The 25,545-nt window shown below is 56.4% G+C and overlaps 3 protein-coding genes across 3 annotated transcripts; 1 reads left to right on the top strand and 2 right to left on the bottom strand.

Moving 5' to 3' along the window:
* The first annotated feature begins 2 nt into the window (after positions 1-2).
* Positions 3-6,123, top strand: LOC104842680 (RNA-binding Raly-like protein). Its single transcript, XM_010585192.1, has 7 exons — positions 3-39; positions 2,184-2,262; positions 4,301-4,351; positions 4,677-4,825; positions 5,116-5,229; positions 5,510-5,676; positions 6,085-6,123. The coding sequence occupies exons 1-7, from the start codon at positions 3-5 to the stop codon at positions 6,121-6,123; spliced, it is 636 nt and encodes a 211-aa protein (XP_010583494.1).
* Positions 6,124-7,673: 1,550 nt separating this feature from the next.
* Positions 7,674-9,178, bottom strand: EXOSC6 (exosome component 6). The gene has a single exon (XM_010583858.1). The coding sequence runs from the start codon at positions 9,168-9,170 to the stop codon at positions 8,322-8,324; it is 849 nt and encodes a 282-aa protein (XP_010582160.1). The 5' UTR covers positions 9,171-9,178; the 3' UTR covers positions 7,674-8,321.
* An 82-nt stretch (positions 9,179-9,260) lies between these two features.
* Positions 9,261-25,528, bottom strand: AARS (alanyl-tRNA synthetase). The gene is made up of 21 exons (XM_010583844.1): positions 25,492-25,528; positions 24,260-24,469; positions 23,491-23,679; positions 22,698-22,843; positions 21,440-21,631; positions 20,837-20,981; positions 19,400-19,545; positions 18,710-18,818; positions 18,463-18,613; positions 17,969-18,093; positions 17,178-17,322; positions 16,342-16,520; positions 15,695-15,808; positions 14,716-14,922; positions 13,876-14,060; positions 13,342-13,450; positions 12,515-12,628; positions 12,098-12,217; positions 11,507-11,593; positions 9,932-10,045; positions 9,261-9,554 (listed from the first exon to the last, which is right to left on the bottom strand). The coding sequence occupies exons 2-21, from the start codon at positions 24,401-24,403 to the stop codon at positions 9,369-9,371; spliced, it is 2,907 nt and encodes a 968-aa protein (XP_010582146.1). The 5' UTR covers positions 24,404-24,469; positions 25,492-25,528; the 3' UTR covers positions 9,261-9,368.
* Between the last annotated feature and the right edge of the window lie 17 nt (positions 25,529-25,545).

Here is a 25,545-nt window from a genome sequence, read left to right as displayed (position 1 = left end):
GGATGACGCTCTTCGGCAGCGGGGACGCGGGCTGGAGATGTGAGTACCGACCCGGATCCGGCCCTCCATCCCCCCCTCACCCGGGTGTCGTCGTCCGTCCCGTCCCGTCCCCCCGCCCTCCTGGGCTCGGCCCTTTTCCCACACGTCCCCGTCCCCGCTCCCAGCCCCCCGGTAGATGCTCCGGCACCGGGATGCTTACCCGGCACCGGCAGCCCTGCCCGGGGCAGGGGTACCCCCCTGCAGCCAGGTTTCTGGTGCCCCCACCCCGGGCAGGGCCGCCTCCCGGTACCGGGATGCCTCCCGCCCCTTTGGACCAGTACCTACCCCCCGGACACGCATGTCCTCCCGGTACCGAGCCGCCCCACAGCCCGGTACCAGTCCCTCCCAAGAGCTGGGATGTCCTCCTGGTACTGGGATGCCTGGTCCTCCCCACACCATTACCCTCCCACCCAGGACAGGGATGTCCTCCCAGTACTGGCATGCCCCCGTGCCATTACCTCCAGGACAGGGATGTCCCCCTGGTACTGGCATGCCCCCATGCCACTACCCCCAGGTCAGAGATTTTGTCCCGGTACTGGGATGCCCCCATACCGTTATCTCCCCAGGACAGGGATGTCCTCCCAGTACTGGGGTGCCCCCCATACCATTGTTCCCCCACACCATTACCCCCCACCCAGAACACGGATGTTCCCCTAGTACTGGGATGCCCCCCCTGCCATTACAGGGAAGAGAGCCCAGATGCAGGGCCGATGACCCCGGCGTGAAGGAGTCCTGCTGGCCTGGGTCCCCTGCCCCAGCAGGAAAGTCCCCACGGTGCAGGTGGCCTGTGACAGGGAGCCTGGCCATGGCTGGGGTCCCTGGCTGGGGTGCTGAGGTGTCTGTCCTGCTGGCAGGGAGATGAGTAGGTGGCTCTACAGGTGGGTGTGATGGGATGGAGAGAGGGATGTTGACGGCGGGCTCCGGTCCTGAGCAGTGAGCTCGGCCATCCCTGGGGATGCTGGCTGCACCCACAGAAAATGGGTGCCAGCGTTACCTAGCACGTGTGCAAGGGCAAGTGGAGCACCTTCCCCAGCTCGCCCCGAGATCAGAGCCAGCCTGCAGACTTTGTCACACAAGGTGACAGCCTGGAAAGCAAACAAGTGCCGGTTTCCTTCTGCTCGGATCTCCTCCACAGGCTGCAGGGCTGGAGGGGATCCATGGCCGGTGTCCACGCTCCTGGGGAGGTCTAGACCTCTCTGATGAGTTGGTGTGTTCCCAGAGGACTCGGGAAGCTTCAACTTGGGATTCCCTGGTGCAGTGGCATCCACAATGTCACCCGTGGGACAGCTGGCCACGATTACCATGGCCAAGGGGGAGCCCTCAACATCTCACCTACCGGCTCCTACCCCAGGGGCCAGAGAGGTTTTGGAGCCCCCCAAAATTACAAAATTAAATACATGGAGATGTTAGTAAAGCATTGCATCAGTGGCTCTCAAATGTATACTCAGAAAATAGATTCAAGCTGGCTTTTATATGGACGTTGGTTGTGAAATCCTAAAGAAGGGGTGAAGAGCATTGCCGGGGAGGTGTGACATAGCATCACGGAGCTGCATGTCCAGAGACATCTCCACCCCACATCTCAACATCACACGTGTCTCGGCAGCTTTTGGGACCGCGAAGTGGCTGGGTGCAGGGCTTCCCCCATCCCTGGCACCCATCCATGGCGGGCAGCGCTTGCCAGCATCCCACTGGCCTGGCTCCCCGAAAAATGGCTCCACCACCCAGCAGAAGGGATAGCGAACGTGGATTCACCATGGTGGTGGGAAATGTCTCCGGGGGTTAATTACCCTCATCATCAGAGGTGCTTTCTGCCACCCTAATTGGAGCCTGCCTGGTCTCGGCTGGGCACAGGCCCCTGGGGCTGGGACACCCATGGGAAGGGGCTGCTGCAGGGACAGCTGGAGCCACTCCATGTCCCGGCACAACCCTGGGCCACTCCTATCCTTCCCCAAAAACTTAAGTCAAGAGAGCTGCCAGCCTCAGGCTTGTCCTGCAGATGCTCTGGAGTGGGACATCTCCAGCCAGGAGAGGAGAGTGGCCGGGAGCCCCCGGGAAGCCGGTGCCAGAGACACATCCACGTGGAGTAGGGTGTTAGCATCCCCTTTTCTTCCCGCTGCTCATTCCCCTCCTCTCTCTCCCCACAGATTTGGACATGGCCAGGGAACCCAAGCCAAGCCGGGCCAGGCTAGGCCAGAAGCGGCAGCACGGCAGCAGCCTGTACCAGTGAGTGCCGGCACATGGGGTGGGGGCTGTGACGGGGGGAACTTGGCTCCAGCTGGGGACTGTCCCACACTTGGCTCCTCTTCCTCCCCCTACTCTCCATCACTCACCCTCCGACTCTTCCAGCTGCCTGCCCACGGTGGTGGGCATGGGTCTGTGGGATGTACCTGCCCCATGGGGCTCTCAGAGCATCACATTACCTCAGCGGTGGTGGCTGGAGTCCTTGCCGGGTCCCGCCTCGTGTGTGTTGCTGATGGGGTGTGGAGATCCCCCTTCCCCATCCGAAGGTGCTGGGAGAAGAGCAGAGCCCTGTGGTCTCCACACCTGTTACAGATCTCGATGTTGGTTGCAGTTCTGGCCTTTAAATGCTGTTCCTTGGGGGACAGACATCCCTGCAGAGGCACATAGGGCTGGCGATGGTCCTGACAATGGCAGTAGATGATGGTGATGGTGGCACTGATGGTAGCAGAAGAGCAGGTTCCCATCCCTCCATGTTATCGGCTCCTCAGCTCTGCAGACATGTGGCAAGAAGAGGACCGGAGCCAGGCTGTGTCTGTCTTGTTAGAGAGCTTTTTGCGAATGCTCTCATTGAACTAATTGCTCTGCCCGTTGCCATGGCGCCGGAGGGATGCAGCGCTGGCAGGGCAGGGACCGTCAGCCCCCTCGGGCCACTGGAGCATCGCAACTGCTGCTTTTGCTCTTCCTGGGGGATGCTCTGAGCAAAATGCTGAGCTGGGAAAACCTTTGCCATGTCCCTAGCTGGGTGCCAGACCCCAAGACCAGGTCTCTTGCGGAGCCACCGGTGCTCCCATGGCAGGAGGTGACCTGTGGCATCCCCGTCCCTCTTGGCAGTGGCTCCGGGCAGCAGCAGCCATCAGAGCTGGCACCTTCCCTGTGCCCTGTGCGTGGGTTGGGACTCCTCTCCGGCTGCCCATTCCCCTCTTCCCCAAGGCAGGTTGTGACCTTCCTCCCTGGGTGACTGGCAGGAGGTGGGGATGTGAAGGACTCACCGTCCCCTTCACAGCGATGGAAAGTTGGATGGCAGCAAGGCTGGCCCGAAAGCTCCTAAAATATGCCCAGGTGCAAACAACAGGAGCAGGCGGGTCCTGGCACCCCGGGGCTGCCAGCTTGCCCTTACTAGGAAGGCTGGTGCTTGCGGGCTGCGTCCCATGTAGATTATTCTTGAATAAGGCAGGGTGGCAGCAGGGCTGGGGGTGCCTTTGCCCTGTGATGGGCTCTGAACTGCCTTCTGGGTTTGGCAAGCCTGGCTTACTTGGTAGCCCCAGGCAGAGCAGCCCAGGTTGTCTATTAGCTCCCCCAGCAGACCTCCAGCTCTCCTCAAGCTCCAGCATTGGTCCCATGGTGACAAGCTCATCTGCAGCAAAATCTGGAGCCCTGGGGGACCTTGTCCTGGTCCCCCCCCATTCCTGGCAGTGTGGCTGGGGAGGGGTCCCTCCCCCCAGTGATGCTCTGAGCACGGCTTTGTCTCCCCTCGGGTTAGGCTTAATCCTACGCTTCCTGACTCCACAAGAGCTGAAGCAGCAAAATGAGCTTCAGCATCTTTCCTCCTCCTCCTCCTCCTCCCCCTCCCCGCTCCTGGTCCACGGCGCATGATTTATTACCGGCACGTCAGCTTCCCGCATTGGAGGCGATCTGTTGACAGATCGCTTCTTAATTTGGAGCCGAGTGAGCCGGCAGCACGCGTGCAGAGCCAGGGACCATGAAATTTAACATCAGGGTGCTCTAAATGCAGCTTCCTGAGAGCAGAGCCTGCTGATGCTGCCCCAGGGACTCTCTCCATCCCCCCTAACACCCTTGTTTGGTGCCAGAGCAAACCCCTGCCAGAGCACAGCCACCTTCCTGGGCTGTGAGGCAGCCCAGGCAGCTTGCGCAGTACCCTCCAGCACGCCTCCCACTCCCTGGGGTTGGGGATGGAGGCTGGGTGAGTGCCTCTGCCCTGCTGTGCCCAGCCCTAGCTGCCCCACAGCATCCATGGCCTCACAGAGCAGGTGACTTGTTCTCCTCTCTCCCCCTCCTGCAGCAGTAACTGTGACCTGGACTATGATCTCTACAGGGACGACTTTCCGTACCGGTGAGCACGGCATCCCAGGAGCGGGGTGGGCTGAGCATGCCTCTACCAAAGGCGGAAGGTGGGGTGTCCCTGGGCATCTGTTTCCCTGCCTCCAAGAGAGGCTCAGCGGTGTTGCCCCCTTTGAGGATGGTATGCCACAGATTCCCCGGGCTGGGGGCTTTGGGGAGGGGGTACGTGGGGCAGGGCCAGCATGTGGGCTGGGCAATGCCTAGGTTGGGGGGCCTTCACCGCAGAGGGACCCCAAGAGATGCTCTCTTAGCTGGCTGGGGCTCCTGCTGCACCTCCGGGGCTGCACTCACGCCGCCATGCTCTTGTGCCCTTGCAGAGTGTACGAGTACCAGAAGATCCCCCCCCTCATTAACCGCATCCCAGTCAAGGCCAGACGAACTCATGTGGGAGCAGGAGGCAAAAGCAGCCTGAGCCCCCAGCCTGGGGCAAGGAGCAGCACCAGCTCCACAGCAGGACGGACAAAATGTAAGTGTGATGGGGCTGAGAGGAAGAGGAGGCTCAGCCCGCGTGTCTTGGCGCATTAGAGCAATGCAGGTCCCGCTCGGTGCTGACACTGTGGCTATGAGTCCTGAGCTCTAGCAGACACTGCCTGGACTGCGCTGGGCTGGTGGCTGTCCCCTGGACCCGTCCCTGCTCCCCAAGGATGCTCCGGAAAGGAGGATGCTCCAGAGGTGGCTGCCCAGGATGGCGTGTTCCCCTGGCTCCCGGCAGGCTGTAGGGCAGGGTGGGATCTTAACAGTTCCTCTTCCCTGCAGTGCGGGCCGAAGAGCTGCACTCCATCAAAGGAGAGCTGAGCCAGATCAAGGCGCAGGTGGACAGTCTGCTGGAGAGCCTGGACCGCATGGACCAGCGGAGAGAGCGTCTCGCAGGTGAGGGGACAGGTCGTAGACCCTCTGACACCCATGTGTCCATGCTGGGCAGCCTGTGGGCGCATGCCAGCCTGGACCCAGAGTTGGGTGTAAGGGATTCCCTCCCTGCGTGCCCAGGAGGCAATTGGGCATCTGGAGCTGGCTGGGCAAATTCCCCACATCCTCCCCCTTGTCTGGCCTGGCAGGGCGGAGTCCAGCCCTTTGGCACAATGGGACCCTGCGAGGACAGGCCTAATGTTTGCATCGGTACCCCAACTTTCTGCTGTCTCTGTCCTTGCAGGGTCCAAGGAGAGCGAAAAGAAGAGGGTAGAGACAGGGGCAGAGTCACCATCCCCAGCAGGAGAGGGGTCACGGGAGCCCCGGGGGAAGGAGGGGATGGGAGCTGATGGGCACAGTGACCTGCGCAACATTGACAGCGCCGAGGAGAGCACAGACACGGAGGAGGCGGTAAGAGGAGGGCCAGATCCTGCACCAGACTTTCTGCTTTCCCAAAATTCATCCCCACTTGCTACCTGCGTGGGTCCTGGTGGGGGATGCCCGGAGCAGAGGAGATGCTCCATCAGGGTCCCCCAAGCCATCCCAGCTGCTTACCAGGGCTACAACTGCCCGCTCCTCCAGGACAGCCCTGAGCACCCTGCAGCAAACCCCTGGGCGTGCATTACTCCAGCAGCACAGGCTGCAACCCCACACACACTTTGGAGCAGAAATACCTTTTATCAACGCTGCTGCTCCCATACCCACATCCTCCAGCTGGGTGCAGGACCCTAGGGATCCCCATGCCAGGCAGGGCGCTGGGTTTGATCCTGCTGCCCAGGCACATCAGAGGACGGCCACCCTGTGCGTTTTTCCTTGCAGGTGAAAAACCACATGTCGGACCCCGAGGGGAGCCAGTAGATGGACTGGGATGCTGTGGCCTCCCCACGTGGCCAGCCCTTCCAGTCTTGTGTTTGTATTTCTTTTGAGGCTTCCAGCTAGTGCCACACACGATGCGAGGTGCCCGCTCTCGGCACAGCCATCCCCTGCCGCCGGTGCCCGCAGCTCCGCGTCCCACTCCTTGTGAGATGCCGGCCAGCCGTGGCGAGAGAAGTCTTTTGTGTTTGAGTGTGCTTGTTTTCTTTTTCCTCCTGTTTTCAGACCTAGGGATAAGCAGACGTGGCCAGGGGAGGGAGGGGAGGAATAAAAAAAAAGGACCACATCCCAAAGGAGCATCCCAAATCCCAGCTGCCTTGCATGCCAGCATCCCCCCACCCATAGGGGGCTGTGGGGTGCAGACCAGGGCTCTCAGCCCCCACGGCAGAGGTCATATCCCAACCTCCCCTGCCCTGCAAGCCCACCATCTCCGTGCTTCAGCCCCCCTGGGAATTGGTTCAGCAAGGTTCAGCAGGCACGGGTACAGCCTAGGAAGGCTTTTGGAGCTGCTCGGCATCCCACAGGAAGGATGGACCACCCCGAGACAACTCCGAGGGGCTTTCGTGGGATTTTGGGATAGACGTCTGGTGCTGAGCCCAGGTCCGATGCCAGCTGCAGGGCCAGTGGCGGGGTGATGCAAACCTCATTGCTCCCAGTCACCTCTGCTCACAAATGGGTTTCCCTTACTGGTTTACCACGGGCTGTTCTCGGCCACGGATCGTGTTTGCGGTCAGCAAGACTCCCGTGAGCAACTGTGCCAGGGTTCCTTGCCTGTGCCTGAGGAAGTTGTGGTCCCCGTCCCATGCTCCCCAGCGTTGCATCTCGGTTCAGTGTCCCTCATTTCTAGGTCATCCTTCTCTCGCTGGTAGGAACTTGTTCTGTATTTCTAATTTGCTCTGGTAAAAGAGTGTATTGTGTTGGGAAGAAAAATAATTTTTATTTCTTTTCTCTGGTTATTTGACTCCGATGCAGTTTTTAACCATCTGAAGCACCTGTGTAATATTTGTACCCAATTTTGTGTGCTGCCTGACACAGCCCTAGGCTCTGGGGTCTTTCTAGGATGCTGCTTTCCCCGCAACTCAACCCAGAGGCAGGAGGGCGCAGCTCTGCCATGTTTCTCAATGGAAACATTAATCAGTGCCTTTACCCAGAATATTCCCTACCAGTCTGGCATGGTGCTGCTCGGCAGACAGGACCAGCTCCTCTCCATCCCCAGGAATAACTGGACCCCAGGGCAGCACCCAGCTCCCTCTGCACCCCTTGAGGAAGGACAGCAGGAGCAGAGGGGGGTGACCTCGATGCCTGGCAGCCAGTCACAAGTGCATCCTTCCACCTCTGCCCACAGCTGGCAGAGGCCCCAGCAGAGCCATGCAGGCAGAAGGCACCAGAAAAACCTGATTTATTATAAAAAAACCCCAACAAAACATATCTCTGCCACCCCGAAGCGCTGCCTGGGCAGGAGTCCCAAGGGCTGCACAGTCTGTGCCATGATGTGGTTCCTGCCTGGTGCTGCCTGGACCCTGCCTGCATGGATGGTCGTGGTGGGCAGCCCAGTGTGGAGGTCTCAGCCCTGGTGCTGGGGCCACCCCGGGGTGGGGTGTGGGGTCCCCCAAGTGCAGGCAAGCTGCTTGGAGGGAGGTCTCAGGCAGGGTCCAGCTGTGTGGGGCTGTGCAGGCAGGTTCTGGCAGCTGAGGCAGGGTGGAGGCTGTTCTTGGGGGGCTCTGGCAGTGCGTGGGGCTGCTTGGGTCCTGCAGGGCCACATGGGAGCTGTCTCCTGTGACACAGGGGCTCCTCAGGCAGGCTCCGGGGTGCTTGGGCAGTGTGGGGGCTCTCTGGTAGTGGTGGGGAGGCAGGCTCCAGTGTCCTCGGGCAGGTTTCTTGGGCCTCCAACTGTGTGGGCATCTCTGGGGGGGTCTCTGGGAGCTTGAAAGCTGGCTCAGGCTGGCTCCGGGGGGTCTCTGGGAGCTTGAAGGCTGGCTCAGGCTGGCTTCAGGGGCTCTCTGGGAGCGTGAAGTGTGGATCAGGCAGGCTCCAGGGTCTCTGGCAGCTCAAGGGCTGGCTCAGGGGCTCTCTGGGAGCGTGAAGCGTGCATCAGGCAGGCTCCAGGGTCTCTGGCAGCACCGAGAGCAGCTCTGGGAGACAACCCCATCCCCAGAGAGGGGCCACCCAGGCATCGTCGGCGCTCAGGCAGTGGTGGCGGTGGCGGCAGCAGCGGCATTGCGGCGGCGGGAGGCCCGCAGCAGGCTCTGCCGCAGCACAGGGTAGAGACGATGGCAGCCATCGAGGCCGAGGCGCAGCGCCTGCGCCCAGTCATCGGGAGGGCTGCCCTGCCCGCCGCCCAGCACCGCCGACACCTGGTTGAGAGCAGGCAGCAGAGCCACGGTGAGCCGGGCGACGGCACGACGCTCTTCGGGTTCCCCGGGCTGCAGCATCCACGCAGCTGCGGGACCGGGGGACCGGCACAAGGCGCAACCCACCACCAAGTCGTACATCTCCACGCCAGCATCAGCCAGGGCCAAGGCAGCGGCGCTGATGGCGGCGGCCAAGGCGGAACCACCGTCCTGCAGCAGCAAGGCGCTGACGGCCAGGCGAGCCCGCGGGTAACGAGCCAACCGCACGGCCGGCTCCAGCGCTTCCCGCAGAGCCGCCGCCGCTTCTCGTTCCGCGTCCCGTTCCGCCGCCGAGCCCGGCCTCCGCCGCGCCCCGCGCCCGGCGAAGGGGGCCCGGTAGAACTCGCAGAGCAGCCGCCCCCCTCCCACCGCTGCCGTCGCCGCCGAGCCGGGCTCGGCCGCTTCCCGCGGGCCCCATGCGGCGCAGAGGACCTTGGTTCCGCCGCCCAGCTCCACGTAGGCCGAGCCCTCCGCCTGGCTCAGCAGCCCGGCCCGGGCGAAGAGGGGCCGCAGGGCGCAGGGGTCCTGCGGAGCCGCATCCTCCTCCTCTTCCTTCTCCGGCACTGCCCCGGTTCCCGCTGCCCACAGCTCCGGCGGCTGCGACTCCTCCGGGCCCCGCAAGCGGCGGTGATCCAGCGGCATGGTCGGTGGAGAAAACAGGCAGGGCGGCAGGCAGGCGGAGGAGGAGCCCGGCCCGGCCCGCCCCCGTAAGCAGAGCCGAGGCGGCAGCGGGCGGGACAGGCAACTTTTATTCATAGGAAACACGGGTGGCGGCTCAGCAGCAGGCAGGGGATGGGCAGGAGGGCAGAGGGGTGCCGGTGACCCCACCACCACCCATCGTCAGTTTTTCAGCTCCCCCAGCCGGAGCCTGGCAAAGTCCGTGGCCAGTTTCAGGGCCTCCTGCAGGCAGCCTACGTTCTTGCCCGTCGCCTGCGCGGAGACGTCCTTCCCCCCGCCTTTGCCATCCATCAAGCCAGACACCTCTTGCACCCACTGGCTGGCCTTCAGGCCCTTATTTGCGGTCTCCTGAGCGGGAAAAGAAACAAAGAAAGAGGCAGCTCGACCTCAGTCCAGTCGGCAGCAAGGGAAGAGGGTCCACAAGCACAGTACAACAGGACAAAGCTCTTCCAGGGGCATCTCCTGGAGAAGAGCCAGGCCAGCAATCCAGGAGCAGCCTGCCTGCCCCATGCCTACAACTGCATTAAGTCCTGGCTCTAACCCCTTCCCGGCCAGAGAGCACAACACCTCTTCCCCCCCTGGCCTGCAGCCTGATGATAACCTGAAGCACAAGAGTCACAGCTCTTGCCAACCCAAAAGAGTTTTGGCTGTGTAGGTTATTGCCTGGAGGCTGCAGATCCTCCACCAATGCTCAGAGAAAGGCAGATGCAGAGTCTCAGCCTTACCTGGGGTACCTGACACAGGCAAGTGATTCTGCCAGCTTCATTATCTACAGTGAAAAGCATGGTGGCGGTCTGGGGGGAGTAAGTCTTGAAGAGCTTTAGAGATTCGTTCAGGGCCTGTAGAAGGACAAAGTCACTGCAGCACACCCTCCCCGCACTCACAACTAGCCCCACTCCAGCCCCTGCGGCACCCACAGAGACCTCGGGGATCTGGGCTTGCATTAAACCAGCCGGCAGCACCCTGCAGCACACCTCCTCCCAAACACGAGCAATATTCACATTCCCAGCTGTGCAGAAGCCTTGGCAGGGGACACAAGCCCTGGCCGTGTCCCCCTCACGGCTGCAAGGAGGCAGGAGTGAGGAGCTGCTGTTATTTCCCCACCTTCAGTTATCCAGGAACTGGCAGAATTAGCCCCAAAGCAAGTGAACCTTTACCTCAGTGTACTGGCTGGAGGGGAAAATGCTCTGTCCCGCGCTGTGAGCTCCCAGCAGGAGGGAGCAGCTGTTATGCAGCAAGTCAGGACTCAAATGCAGCGAGAAGCTGCAAGGGTTATCAGACACAGCAGGCATGCTGGAGAAACCAGGGAGACTGCCATGCATCCCATTATTCCCAAGGAGACAGTCATCCTTTGCTCACAGACAGCACGATACAGCACAGAGCTCTGGGAGCTGGCCCTCCAGTGAGCAAAGCCATGCTGCTCTAGCTGCATAGGGAATACGCAGCTCCCCAGGCTGCTGGCACTGCCATCCCCTGGGATGCAGCCTTCCACCAGGGAGAATGCTGCGTTGGCACCCACTGTAAGCAGGAGCGCTGGCATCGTGGCAATGGAGATGGCCACATAGAATGAGCAGGCATCTGTAAGCAGGATCAGCTCCGAGACTCCCAGAGCGGAAATTTAAATAGGGCATTGAAATCAGAGTGGTCCAACCTCAAGGCATGATCAGCCCACACTCCTGGCACTTGCTGGGCTCAGCACTGCGGCACAGCACGCACAAGGGAGCTTTTATTCACAACAGAAATTGCTCGGAAAGAAACTTAACTCATGAGTGGAGGAGGGAAGGAGCAGTTTCAGCCCTGGCCAGAGAAGAACTTGAACCATGCTGCAGCAGACTGCGCCCAGGAGCTGGGGAGCAGCTCTCTGGCCTGGCCCTGGCCACACACTCAGCCCAGGACACTGTTGCCAGAGCTGATCTGCCATGGCCACAAGCATCATGACTACCATAGCTTGGCAGAGCTACTGTTCAGAGTTCCTTAAGTCTGCATTTTAGTGTCATGACTGCTGCTGGATGAGCCTTACCTGGGACACAAAGTGATTCCTACTGGGGTCCCTATCCACTGCCAGGTCTGGAAGCTCAGCAAATGGTCAAGACCCCACCCACCCCTGCAAACCCATCTGTTAGTCCAGGCGGTGGGATGCAGAGTGTGCCAGTGGTCCTCCCCCTCTTCACTAGCTGCTACTCAGGGCTGGCAGGGGGCAAAAGAGACAGCCCTGTAACACAGCACCACCTCCCCAAGTGAACACAGACCACCCAGCTGCTCCTCAGGCACAAGGAAGGTTCTTGAGGACCTTCCCATACCTTTGCTGAGGCTCCATTTTCCATTTCCATGATGACCAATGGCTGGTTAGGGTGACTCTCAATGACTTGCTTGGTCTTCTCCAGCACCTGAGGACAACAGTGGCCAGATGCCAGAGCACACACATTGCATATGGATGCAAGAACCACCTCGGAAGAACTTCCCTGCAGCTACAGAGGCCCGCAAGGTGCCCCAACACACCCATAGCCCAGCCAGGAGCAGCCTCATGCTGCGGAGCCAGGAACAAAACATGTTGGCAGGCAGGTGTGTGGCCTGCAAAGCAGCAGGAGTGCTGTGTGTGATTCCTCCTCCAGTAAAATCCAATGGCATCCAGGAGGAAGAAGCCTGCACCCAGAGGCACCATTAAGGCAGAAGCACCCCCACTTCCAAGACACGCTGCCAGCGTTTCAACCCAGGGAACAGGCGTGGAGGTAGCCATGCCCTGGGAGGGAGCAGGAGAGGTTGAAAAGCTGAACAGCATGAGGGGCACCCCCTCAGCTCATCTCCCTTCCACACTGGACACAAGTGGAGCCTCCCAAGGGAGCCCCCCTGCAGCCCTCCCACACTGTCCTTTATTCCCACCCAGGGCTCACTCGTTTCTGGATGTCGGCTTTGCTTGCTCGGTCCAGGTCATCCATAACTTTCTTTAGTGCTTTAACAGCCTCTCTCAGTTCATCTTTCTGCCACTGCGGGATAACAGCAGTAGCCAGTGTCTGCAAGAGAGGAGTAGATGGAGAGGGTTAAAGGCACCAGTGACCACAGCAGGAGGCAGGAGATGCTGCACCACACTCGTGAACCTTAAGTGCCTCAACTGGCAGCACCCAGCAAGCTCCCCTCCTCTCCCAGTGCCCGACAGCCCCAGGCATGAGGTGCTCGCTGCAGGACCCACAGGACACAGGGCTGTTCGGACAGGAGCAGGAAGCTGAACTGGGGCCTCATTAATACCACCCGGTGCTGGCAATCAAGGTCCCATTCACTTTGGGAAGGCAGAGCACTGCTACCATCCTCACCTCACTGAGATCCGTGATCTCCTTCTGCACATCCTTGTTGGGAGCTGTCTGGACCTTCACCTTGGCCTCCAGGGCTGACAACAGTTTCTTGAGGCTGTCAACTTTCCTGAGGGCCTATCAGAATACAATCTGCGTTAACTCAGGCAGGGAGATTTAGCATGCTGGGCTCTTGGCCACCACCATGAGAAGGGGTGAGGAATGCTGCAGCCCCAGGATGGAGTTCAGTAACTCCTTGGGAAGCAGCAGAGCCAAAGCAGGCAGCACTTGACCAGAACCAGGGTGTGATGCTGGCACCCAGGCCTCCAGAGTCTTCTTTGCCAGAAGGAATGCCAAGATCCTCCAAAAAGAGAAAGCCATCTCCTCACAAAGCCTCTTCTCCCACTCTAGGGAACACCAGTCCAGGCTAGCCCAGGACCAGTCACCTGCCTCCTGCAGCAGAGGACTGGATTCTCAGACTTCACAACTCTCCTGCCAGTCTTGCCAGCTGCTGAGAGCCTAGATCTGTAGCTCATTCTGCAAAGCAACCTGAGCTAACCCTGCAGCCACCTCACCCCAGGCCCTTCTGCCACACAAACACAACAGCTACAGCCAAGACTTCCCCCCTTCCCTTCCCTTGTTCTCTCCTCTGACTGTAGCACAGCCAGGGGCCTCCAGCACAGCCTTTGCTAACAGCAGCATCCTTCTCCACAAGTCCCTCAGACACTCATGCCAATTCTCCCTGGTGCTGAGTATCCCAACAGAGATACTGGGCAAATTTGAACAAAAGGAACCTTGGCACAGGGTTAATATGTGGGATTTCACAGAGGATCCCTCCTGCCGCCCCTTACCTTCCGAGCTTCAGCCCCGGTGACTGCAACTATCCTCCGGATGCCTTTAGCAATTGCTTCTTCTGAAACAATCACAAAGGGACCAGCATGGCTGGAGTTCTGCAAGTGCCTTTGAAAAGAACCCAGAAAGACCCACAAGAGAGAGTCAGAAGTCCACCTCTCATCTCAGCAGGAAATCAGTGTGGAAACAAGAAAACCACCCTGCCAGGGAGATGCAACAAGTGTGGGGACAGGCAGAAAACCCAACCTAGCTGCTGAAAGCAAATGAGCAAGGAAAGGGTGGCAAGGGCTATGTTCCCAGCACTGTCAGAGACTATGTGTGTGGGCAGGGAGAGCATACAGGCAGTTTCCCTGCCTGCAAAGGCTTATTTTAAACGCAGCTTGACTCAGGACTGGGAATGCAAAGGCACATCATCACCACCACCTCCAGCTTTGCCCTGGCTGTGCCCACGGCACTCACAACAGAGCTCGGGCTCCACAGGGACTCCTTTTCAAGCCACCCTGCTGCCTTTCCCAGCCTCTCCAGATACTCACGTCCCTCCACAGAACTCAATAGAAGTGATGGAGCCTGCGGGGCCAGAGGGGTCAGCCAGCAGCTCCTCCACGGGGATGCCAATTGAGACCACACGGACAGGATCGGGGTAGGTCTCGTCAAAAACTGCTCGCAGTCCTTGGATAGCTTTGGCTGCTGCGAGAGGGCAGTCCTTGGCGTACACAGTCTGCAGAGCACAGGAAAGGGATGCAGGTAAGAGCTGGTCCTGTCAGCTGTGACTAAGGGCCAGCATTCATAGGGAATCCTGACTTCCTCTGAAAGATCCTAAAAGGGAAGTTCCGTGCCTCACCTAAGCTGGGGTTTGTTGAGCTGCAGAAATCCCAAAGTCATTGACAGACACCCCATCTTCAAAATTCCTGATACCACTGCCTGCTCAGACTCCCTGTGTGTTCCCATACATTCAAATGATTTCTAATCACAGGGTCCTCCAGGGTTTGTTCTGACACATGGCTGGGACCAGACAGAGCAACTCTCTCACCATTGAGGACGCATCACTGGGGCGTCTGAGCGTACACTGTAAATCCAGCCAGGCCTGCAAAACTACTCTGCCAAACTTCTTGGCTCTTGTAGCTAATGTGACACTAGAGCAGGCATGGAAACACTCCAGCCCTAGAGAGGGCTTGGTACCAATGAACGAAGCAATCTACATGGAGTTTTCCCACTCAAAATCCTCTGAGGTGATGCAAATCTGTGCATAGTACCACATAAGCAGCTCAGAAGACTCCCGCTGGGCCAAACTCCCAGCATCCCAGATCACCCAAAAGCTTGATTCAAGGTACTTTTTTCCCCCCAAGCATATCCAACCTTGCAGACATACCCACCTTTGCCTCCTCAATCATCTGGTTGGCAATCCCTTCGACTTTCTTGATTTCCTGTGTAGACAAGGCTCCCTTGGCTGTGAAGTCAAACCGCAGCCTGTCTGGTGCAACCAGCGACCCTCTCTGGTCAGCTTCCCCCAACACCGAGCGCAGAGCAAAGTTGAGGATGTGGGTGGCTGTGTGGTTGCTCATGACTGGCCTCCGCCTAGTCTGATGGAGGAAGCCACTGTTAGACGGGGTCCCACACTGCGGAGCCAAGGTCACCTCTAGCAGCAGAAGTGGAGGTTAACACACTGCTCCAACAGAAACCTAAACTAGCTCAGGAGACCAGAAACAACTTATCACACTTGCTGCCTTGGAGCCTCAGCTAAGGGAGCAGGATGCTCCCCACCAAATTTGTGCACAGCTTTTCCCTGGCAGTCCCCTTGTTGGGCCTGTCTGGAGACAGGCCAGGGACAGACCAGGTCACAGACACTGATCTCTGCTCCTCAGCAGGGAAAGCACTGCAAGATGGAAGCCTTCCCTCTTGCTCCAAAGGTGCTGCCTCTATAGGGAAGGGAAATGCATTGTGCCGACTAGGCTCAACCCAGCACTCACTCAGCAGGCTGAGCCCACAGGAGCAACATCTGGAGTGGGGCAGGCAGCCCAGGCTCTCCACTCTCATCCAAAACGCAGTGGGGCACCATACATGTTCTACCTCCCAGTCATGACCCAAAATGTGTTTCTGCTGCTGATCAACAAAACCCAGTGAGCATGGCTCTGAGCCAGCTGGGCATTATCCACCTCGTGGTAGGAGAAAGCCAGGAGCCAAGCAGAAGAGGCCTTGAATCAGCCAGACTGGAAGGGCCACATTGCTTGCCTGCATCGTGTGCTGCAGGGAGAGCAGGCCTCAAACACCAGGCCCCCAAAGTAGCATCAATAAAAAGAAAGGAGACAAAATCCAGAGAAAAGAGATGAGGCCACATGTTACACCATGTCTTACCTCATCAATAGACAGGTGGACCTGATCTCCTACTTTCAAGCTTCCATATAGAGTTCCTATGTGAAGCACATAACCTCCTCGGACTTGCACGTTCTTCACCGTGAATTCTGTTTTCTGCACAAAGAGGGAAATGCACCTAGTGAGTAGGGCGAGAGGCCACGGGGAGACAGACTGTCCAGCCAGAGGTCTGAGGCGCAAGTGGAAGTGTCTCAGCTGAGAGACAGACTGGTATGTGTGAGAGCAGAAAGATGAGTGTCCCCAGGTACAGCACACAGAGCTGCAAAGCAGAGAAGCGAATGAAGGTGGGGCTTGGTTATGGGGCACTGCAGAGCTGAAAGAGCTCCCCACCTCAGCTCCCCATCACGGCTTGAAAGCACTGTCCTTCTGCACAGCAATCCCAGCACCACCACTGCAAGCACCCATGTTCTGGCGACAGCTTGATGCTGCAGCAGAGTTCAGTTCCCCAAGAAGCAAGGGGAACAAGACTCCAGCACATCCATGCCATGGTGCACCCGAAAAAGGAAACCTGTGCAATGCCTGACACCTGCCATGGACAGGAAATGGATGGAGCTTGTTTGGGCCCTCTCCTCCTCTGCCCAGGCCCCAGGTCAGACTGAGTCTAGCAAAAGGTTCTCAAGTCCACTTACATCCTCCCTGCCATCGTCGTCCTTGACCATGTAGCCCTCGTCATAGATCTGCCCACCCTGCTCAGCGTAGAAGCAGGTCCGGTCCAGCACTATCCCACACTCCTGACCAGTGGATACCTCCTCCACAAACTTCTTCTCCCTACGGATGGCTTTCACTGTGGCCACGAGGCTCCCAAAATCTGTCACCAGGACAAGAGGCAGTGTCAGTAAAATAGGAAAACCTTGTAGACACGACATGGGAGCAGAACTTCATAGCAACACCTCCCGGCTATTGCAGGAGCTCACAGCAGCTACCACATTTGCAGGGGGTGAGGAGAAAGAACTAGAACAACCGTTAGTTGGATAAGAGGGAATTTCATTCAGTGCTCTCCAAGGCAGGGACTGTCACTTCTTTCCACACCTATGCAGTAAAAGTCAGCAGCACACATGGCTATGAGCTTGCGGCCTCCTGAATCTCCACCAAACCAAAGAATTAGCAAGAGGAGCCAGAGCAAGTGAGCCAAGGACCCTGTAACAGACCAAGGAGAAACTGCAGTCTCCTGTGGCACTGGCAAAGGAGCAGCTGAGAAACACAAACCTAGGAGTGTGGAGACACAAAGTTGCAGGGAACAGGAATCCCCTTAAGCTGGCGACAACAGACCTGAACAGTATAGCAGCCCTTCAAGTCTGCCCTTCTCTTTCCCAGCTCAATTTGTAACAAGCAGGCTACTCACCTGCACATGTTTCCACTCCCACCCCCAAGTCCCAGAAAAGGTGAGCCCAGAGGGGATGTTGCTGAGGTACATGGCAGGAAAGGTTTGGCAGCAAAAGATGATTCTGAGAATATTTTTTCATACCATAGGTACCGCTCGGATCTGAAGCGTAGCTGTATTTTGGTGAGTCATCGGTCACCTCCAGCCCTCGGGCCCTTAGCTCTTCAATGGCATAGATGTCCAGCATGAGGAGGTCCTCTCCTCCAGCACCCTTGCCCTGGGATTTCAGCTGCCAATGACAAGCACCAAAGTTTGAGAAAACCCACCTCAGCACTGTCCCATGCACGCCAGCCTAGTTGCACACCTCACACACACCTGAGAGCTCCTTGATTTAGAGCTTTGCCCTGGGAAGCTGTGTGCCAGCAGCTGGAATGCTCCCATCTTTTCTGGCTTTAGAGCAGGCTGTTCCAGTGCTACTGGCATGCAGACAAAGCAAACCTGAGCCCAGAAAGGGCAAGGAAAGTACCCAGCCACCTGGTCAATACCACACCCTGCTGCTGCAGCAAACATGTTGGGAGAGGCATCCAAGCTGCAGGCCTGCCTGGACACTGCTCATCAGACAGGGAAGTCCCGAACTTCCCTATCCAGAACAGGACAGTGGGGAGGTGCTCCCAGCACTCTGCTAACTCTTGTCTGAAGGCTGAGCTCAAGGCCCCAGGCCTCACAGTGCTAGTGAGCAAAAGCAGCTCCAGCTACACAGAAAAGACGTGTCCCACAACTGCGGTGCTGTGCCCTGGTCCTTCCCACAGGGCACTGGGGCATGCAGGGTGTGAGCAGACCTGGTAAGAAAGGAGCGGACTCATAACTGCAAACTACAAGGAAGGGAATCCTCCCTGCCCACTCATAGACCAGGCCCCCCTGGAGCTGTTATCTACCTGCGCATTTTTCCGCTCTTCTTCAAAGCCCTCCATGTCCACAACAAGGCCCTTCTCCTCTGCAATCAGCCCAGTGAGATCCGCAGGAAAACCATAGGTGTCATACAGCAGCCAGGCAGTATCACCTTCAGAGAAAAAGCAGAGCAGTCAGCGCTCCTGTTCTGTGAGACACTGCTCCTTTCCCTGCTCTCCAACTGGCTCTACACTACAGCACAACAGCAAACAGGTCTGATGAACATGAACATCTAAAAGGCTCCTCTCTGACAGCACAGAGATCACACTATCACATTGTGTCTGGGCAGCTTAGAAACCCAAGCAAGTGAACACAGGCCAGAGGAGAAACATGGGGCCCAGCTCTGACCAATGGTCTTTTGACTCCAACTCTGTTCCCCTACACCTTTCACCATCCCTCAGTTCCCAGCCCAGCTGAGCCCTAACTTGGCCCCAGATAATAAATGTCTTTTGGTGCACCCGGACAGAAGTCACAGCCTTACCAGGGATGGTTTTACTGTCACCCAGGCTCTGGATCTTCCTATCCAGGATGCGACGTCCTCTACTGAGCGTTTTCAGGAACTGATCCTCTTCTTCATTGATAATGTCCTTCACCATATCTGGGTCTTTCTTCAGCTCAGGAAAGGCATCTCCCTGCAGACCCAAGAGGATTAGTCCTACAGCATGGAGATCTGCACACCTCAGCAGAGGAAGTCTTCAGCAGATACAGTGGAGCGGGGAAGCACTTACCAGTGACTGCACGACCACATCAACCAGAGTAGCAAAGAAACCCTTGGGGGCATTGAGCTTCTCATGGGAGTAGCGCACAGCCCTCCGGAGAATCCGCCTCAGCACATACCTATGGAATAGCAGAGGCCCTCATGCAAATGTTACACCTCTGAGTTGTTCTCAGGGAATCCACCAGCATCCACCCACAAGCACCCCCTCCCAGGACCAAGAGCACAGGGTTCTCTCCCCACATTTTCTCTCAAGTAGCTGCTCACAGCAGCAGCAAGCCAGACGTGAGGTGCCAGGCCCCAGTTCCGTGAACAAAACTCACTGTGTGCTTAAGAGTCAGTTCTGCAAGTCCAGCAGCACCCACAGCACAGCACAGCACCCACAGCCAAAGCTTCATTGTTTTTTTGACAGCAGCACTGCATCAAGCAGGGTTTTGTGCCTGTCTGCCCACAGTGATCCTTTGTGGGGGCTGACACAGCAGGACTGGTACTCACAAGAACCCTCAGACCTGTGTGTCTTGGCCTTTTGGGCAGACCTTGCTACAGGGATTCAAGTGTCAAATGTACTGAGCAAACACTCTGCTATCCACTGCTTTAATGACAAATTCAAAGACATCCCAGAGACACATCAGATCCCAGCCCCCTCAGGGAAGCCGTGCCGAACAGAATGGGAGCAGCAGCCTTGCAGCAGCTCCCTTCTTACCCTCTGCCAGTGTTGTCAGGTCTGCCCCCATCAGAAAGGGCCAGCGTGATGGTCCGTGCATGGTCAGCCAGCACACGGTAGGCCATGTCTATACCGTCGGCGTCCTCAGCACCAACCTGTCCCATGTACGGCCTGGCACCTGTGCCCTGTGCAGAGAGGAGAAGGCAGTGGGCAAAGGGGACGATTACAGACAGTAGGGTCCGGCAACATGGCAGAACAACAGGGAAGTGCCTCAGAAGCCAATCCCATCCCACTGCCCGTGGCCACAGAAGAGGCACATTAGTCTTGGAAAGAGGTGACTCGGTGAAGCCAGGGAAGATGGAGAGCTGTGAGGCTCTGCATGGTGCCACGGCCTGCATTTCCAGAGCCAAAGGACCTCCAAGACCAGAATGAAGAAGAGCCAATTTATCCCAACATTAAGAACCCAGGACAGAAGAGGGCACGAGAGGGACAGAGTATAGGGAAATCATCTGTTTTTCACACTGGCTCAAGGACTCTGGCCTGGCAGAAGGTGCCCAGCCAAGAAACTTCTCAAATTCTGGCACATGGGAGATGGTCCCACCTTCCCTCTTTTAGGGTCTTTTTATCCATACCCAAGGGAAAGGTACTGCTCTAACAAAGCAGTGCTTGCACATGCAAACCTCACACCATGGGACAGTCCCTACAGCCAGGCTCCCAGCACACTGCAGGGAGGCAGACACAGACACATGGGCTGTGTCTAGCCAGTGGCTTTAACATTGAAGAAAGGCAGCCCTGTAATTCCAACTCTGGAGCTCTGCACCTCATTCCTCAGAGGCAGCAGCAGCCTGGGCTCTTCTCCCTGCAATTTTTCCAGCTCAATCTGCAGCCAGGGAGCTCTGCCTCTTCCATGGAGCAAAAAACCCACTTGGACTTGCGCATGGAGTTCCCAGCACTGGTAATGCGGTCCCCACCCAGGAAGATGCAGCAACAGTACACTGGTTCTGCAAGTGACTGTCATGGTTTATGGCAAAAACCTCCTCTCTCAGGGGATTTTCTACAGATCAGCATGTTCCAGGTGGGAGACTGAAGGACAAACTCTGATTCTCTGTTAGCAGCACCACATGCTCTCTACTACACAGCAAAAAGATGGCACTTGGCCATAGGGGACTGCAGAGCATCTACCATTCAGAGAGGGCCAAGGAGTGCACCATCAGGACAGTTCACAGAAACACCTGTGAAAGCTGCACTGCTCACTGTCCCGTGTTTTTCCTTGGAAACGTGCCCCAAGGCAGCAATTACTGTGCCAGCCTGCATTCCCTGCCCCCAGCAAAGTACAAACCCCTGGGGCTCACAGCAGCTAGGAAAGCAGTGACCTGCAAACATAATCACCCTCCAACCAGCCCCACACATCTCCCCAGGGATTCAGGGAATGGATGCAGCTGGGTCAGGCCCAGACCCAGACTCCCCAATTCATACCTTTTGGATAGCTTCAAAGTAAGGAAGGAAAAGGTCAGTGTCATAGTTGGACATCTTGTTCTGCAGCACAGAGACCAGCCTCTCCAGGCCCATCCCAGTATCAATACTTTTCTTAGGAAGAGGTTTCAGTGTCCCATCAGCTTCTCTGCCCAGCCACAAAAAGAAAGATAAGCTGTTATGGATGGAGGCTCTGCAGGGGCAACCCCATCTCTGCAGGGGCAACCCCATCTCTCTCCTCATCTCCATGAGATTTTGTTCCATCACATTTATGACACAGGCCCATATGCAAGCCCCAAAAAGGACAACTTTGATAAAGTATAGTTAACAAGACCCTCAATGACAACTCAGACCCAGAGTGGGATGGCACTTATTCCCTACTGAACTCCTGGCAGATGAACTGAGAAAATATTTCCAGTCTGTCCCAAAAGCCAGTGTGACCAACCTCTTCTGTACAGGTGGGTCAGGGGACAGAGCATCACAAAGTGCACTGCTCCTGGACAAGAGGGAATGGCGAGCAAGCCAGGGGCAGTTAAAAGTGCACAGTCTGAGCAATCCCTCATGCTGAGCTGCAGCAGCCTGGGAAGGGAAGCAGGTCTTGCTCACCTGTTGAACTGTATGAACACCAGGTTCCAGATCTCTAGGACGTTGGGGTCATCCTGATTGACCAGGTGGGAAGCATCTCTGTTCCCAATCCGGTCATAGTGGATCTCGCTGCAAGGGCCACAGGGACCCGTGTCTCCCATTTCCCAGAAGTTATCCTTCATATTGCCAGGCAGAATCCTGCCCTCAGCCAGCCTGTAACAAGAAACTCTTATTGAACAACAGAGACTAACAGCAAGGCAAGAATTCCCCAAACTAAGGGCTATACCAGAGAAACCTCAGCTCTCTAATTCCCTGGATGAGCAGATGAATTGTCAGAGTCTTGAGACAGACCAATGCAAGAGCCCAGTTCTCAGGATCCCTGCTGAGAATCGAGTGAACACTGGTGCCTGGAACTTGTCCCAGGTGGAAGCAAAGGCCTACACAACACCTCAGCAAAGCCACCAGCAAGAAGACAGGTGGATCTCCAACTTTAATACACGCGAGGCAGCTTTGGCCCCACAGTGTAGAGGTGTGTCATGGGGTCAGTGGCACATTTCAGAGGGGACTACAGCCACAAAACCAAAGGCACTGTTTCACTGTTACAACAAGCTTTAGCCCACCCACAGCTGGAGTGTTCAGTGCGGTTCTTGCTTCCTCATCTCAAAGGTGAGGTAGAAGTAGCAAACGTATAGACAAGGGTGACTAAAACTACCTAGGGGTGGAACAGCTGCCTTAGGAAGAGAGCATAGAAAAGAGTATTACTGTTCAATTTGGAGAGGACAAGGCTGGGTGGGAGACTATGACTGAGATTTAGAAAAAAACAACAGATTCAAAACAGAATCAGATGTACTCTGAAGGAGCAGGGCCCCAAAGAGAGGCTAAGGGGAATAGATGGATGACCCTCTAACATACTTAATCCAGTGACTGTGGATGCTGGGAGGGGAAGATGTAAACAGTGCAGGCCACAGTCAGGCGTGCCTGCTTTGCTTGAATGGCATCTTCTCAACTGCTGACAGAGGCAGCACACTGGGCTGGACAGACCATTGATCTGACCCAGCAGAGCACTTCAAATTTTGAAACAAAAGCTCTCAGTATCTTCTATCTAATACCAGTACTTCCCTTTGGTTTTGCAGCCCCACCACCTTGCAAACATTCTTTGTGACACTTCAATTTTGTTAAAACCCCCTGTTATATATGCTCTGCCACATAATACACGCCATTTTTCTCTGAGTGACTACTGCTCATCAAAACATGCCCCTTCCTCAATTAAAGGCCTTACCCCAAATTCAACCATATCTGCTTGCACTCCAGGTCCGGTTGCAGTCCTGCAGCCTCATTTCCACCAAAGTAAGTGACGTAGAGTCTTTCAGCAGGGATGCCAAACTCCTTGGTGAGAAGGTCCAGTGCCAGTTTACAAGCAAGTTCCTGCAGAAAGAAAGATGAGGTCAGCAAGTGAATGCAAAGAGAGTTTCTCTTCAACATACAAAGTACTGGCTACTGTCGGTAACAGCAGCTAAACAGCCAAAAACTTTCAGACTTTTGATGTAAGAAAGAGGCAAATTAATATAGGCAGTTAACAGGGCACAGGAAACATCTCAGATGGCTTTCCAGATCCAGCCAAGGTAACTCTTAGCATGTTCACTGTCCCCAAAAAGCCTTTTAATTCTGCTGTTATTGTGTATTCTTAACATACTCTTTCTGACTTTGAACACCACCCTATCAAGAAGCTTGTGAAAAGACATCATTATTTTATGATCACTCCTGTTTGAAGGTCCATCATAGTTGCACAGCATATGCAACTCCCCACAGTTCCAGGACAGCCACTAAAACCTCTGCCTGAAGACTCCAAACTAGCAGAGTTAATATAATCAGCTTTAACCTTAGTTGATTAATCTCAAAACATTCTACAGGGTCAGGGCAGCTTCCAAGCTCATTTATTCCAAAGGAGCCACATGCACCTTAGGAACCACTCTGTGCCAAGATATTCTCTTTCCTCTTGGCAATTGCTCTGCTGAGTTCACAGAGACAGGTAACTATGCAAGAGATTCAGACCTATACCTAGCCTGTTTTACCTTGAAATAATCCCCAAAGGACCAGGACCCCAACATCTCAAAGAAGGTGTGGTGGTAGACATCTTTTCCGACGTCATCCAGGTCATTGTGCTTGCCCCCTGCTCGAATGCACTTCTGAGTGTTGGTAGCTCTGTTCAGTTTAGCGAGTGGGTGCGAGGGGTCAATAGTATTGAGGAAGATGGGTTTGAACTGAGAGGAAAGAAAAAAGAGCAATCAAGAAAAGCACTAAGAGCCTGTTTTCAAACGTTGCAAGCAACAGCAAGGCAGTAAGTGTCATCTACATCACAATACTGCTAGCCTGGATGTACCTGAGGCAGCTTTCAGAAACAACAAGCCTGCTGTCTCCTGCCTGTGAGGAGGCTGCAGCACTGCCTATAACTTAGCACTCCCACACACACATGTGTTCCTGGAGCCCACCAAACCCCAGGACTTCCAAAGGGACTGAAAGTAGCCAGATTCCCAGCTGACAAAAAAAAACCCAACCAAACAACCTAGCTGTGGTACAAAGGATCAAGGAAGGGAGACTGGCAGTGCTCCTGTAGCTGCACAGTCAGCCCAGCAGACACGGGAACCTCTTCCAGTGCTCTTGCCAATTTTGCAAGAGCAGAGAAGTCTCCAGCAGACACACCAACCACCTCTTTGTGACCAGAAGGAAGACGGAGAAAACAACAATAATTTTCCACACAAACAGCTCTGCAAAGAGCTTCACAGGTTTCAGCTGCTACAGGATATGTTCATAAGGACCGCAGTACCAGAGTGGGAATCCTACCTGATTCATACCAGCATTGGCAAAGAGCAGTGTGGGGTCATCAAGGGGGATTGTAGAAGATGAGTGCACATAGGTATGCTTGTTTTCCTTGAAGAAGTCGATAAACCGTTGCCGGATCTGGCTAGCTGTTAGCGTAGCTTCCATCTTGAAGCTGCAAGTCACAGCTGTCCAAAGCAATCAGAAGGGAAAGTGGCAAGGCCTTGGTGCAGTCTGAAGAAACAAGAAACAAGGCTCTTGCATGTTGTCAGCTCAAGCAATAACATCAGGATCATTGCCTCCATCTCCTGAAAAGGTCTCCCCACAATGATAAGTACTCTCACTGACTCTTCAGTTCAACTACCACTGTGCCCCAAATAGTGCTGGCCCAACCCCAAACTTCCTCTCCCCCAACCTCTCTGATTTCTTGAGCTCTACCTCAAGTTATGTGTTCCTTGAAAACACATGGTTTTAAAATACCAAGTTCACCTGGATACTGAACTTACTAAGGGGCTGTGTTTGCCTTGCTGGAGACATGGGGCAGGGGGGATTGCCAAGTCCTAAAATCATTCAAGGTGATTACATCACAGAATCATAGAACAGCTGAGTTTGGAAATGACCTCTGAATATCACCTCCTCCACCCCCCCGCTCAAAGCAGGGGTAACTCCAGGGATGCCTGGAAACCTTCCCAGAGAAAAAAGGCATCACGATACGCACACCAGAGGCAGGTGACAGTTTGGCGGCGAGCACCTCCTGTACATCCTAATGGGTACCTAAAGCTGTCCCCTGCCAATGGAGCGCAATGCGGTTCTCTGGAAGGCCAAGCTCCCAGCAACCTGCTGCGGCACAGAGGGACGATAACTCCTCATACGACCAAGGCCAGCGAGTCGTTGGAGGGAAGGAAGGACTCGAGGAGGGAAGGTCTCGGCGCAGCGGCGGCTCCAGGGCAGAGCAGGGCCTCTGCCCTGACACCACCCGGTCTCAAGAGCCCAAGGAGAGGCGAGGGCACAGCGGGTGCCCGGCAGACCTGCGGACAGCCGCCGTAGGGCCGGCACACAGGCATCCCCCCCGCGGCCCGCCACCCTCCCGCCCCTCACCGCTGCCCGCCCCGGCCGCCTGCCCTGCTACGCCGTCTCCCCTCGGTCCGCGGGACCCAGCCGGGCCAGAGGAGGCGGCCGGGCCGTGGAGGCAATCCCCCAAGGCCGGTGACCCCCAGCAACGCCTCAGGCCCCAGCAGAAGCCCGGCACACCCTACCTCCCCGGCCGCTGCCGCCCCTCACTCCGCAGCGCCGACAGCACCGCAGCGCCC

The sequence above is a fragment of the Haliaeetus leucocephalus genome, unplaced genomic scaffold, assembly GCF_000737465.1.
Source record: "Haliaeetus leucocephalus isolate CR32 unplaced genomic scaffold, Haliaeetus_leucocephalus-4.0 Scaffold92, whole genome shotgun sequence".
Lineage (NCBI taxonomy): Eukaryota > Metazoa > Chordata > Aves > Accipitriformes > Accipitridae > Haliaeetus > Haliaeetus leucocephalus.
The sequence above is the reverse complement of the archived record's forward strand: the minus strand, read 5'-3'. Positions and strand labels throughout refer to the sequence as shown.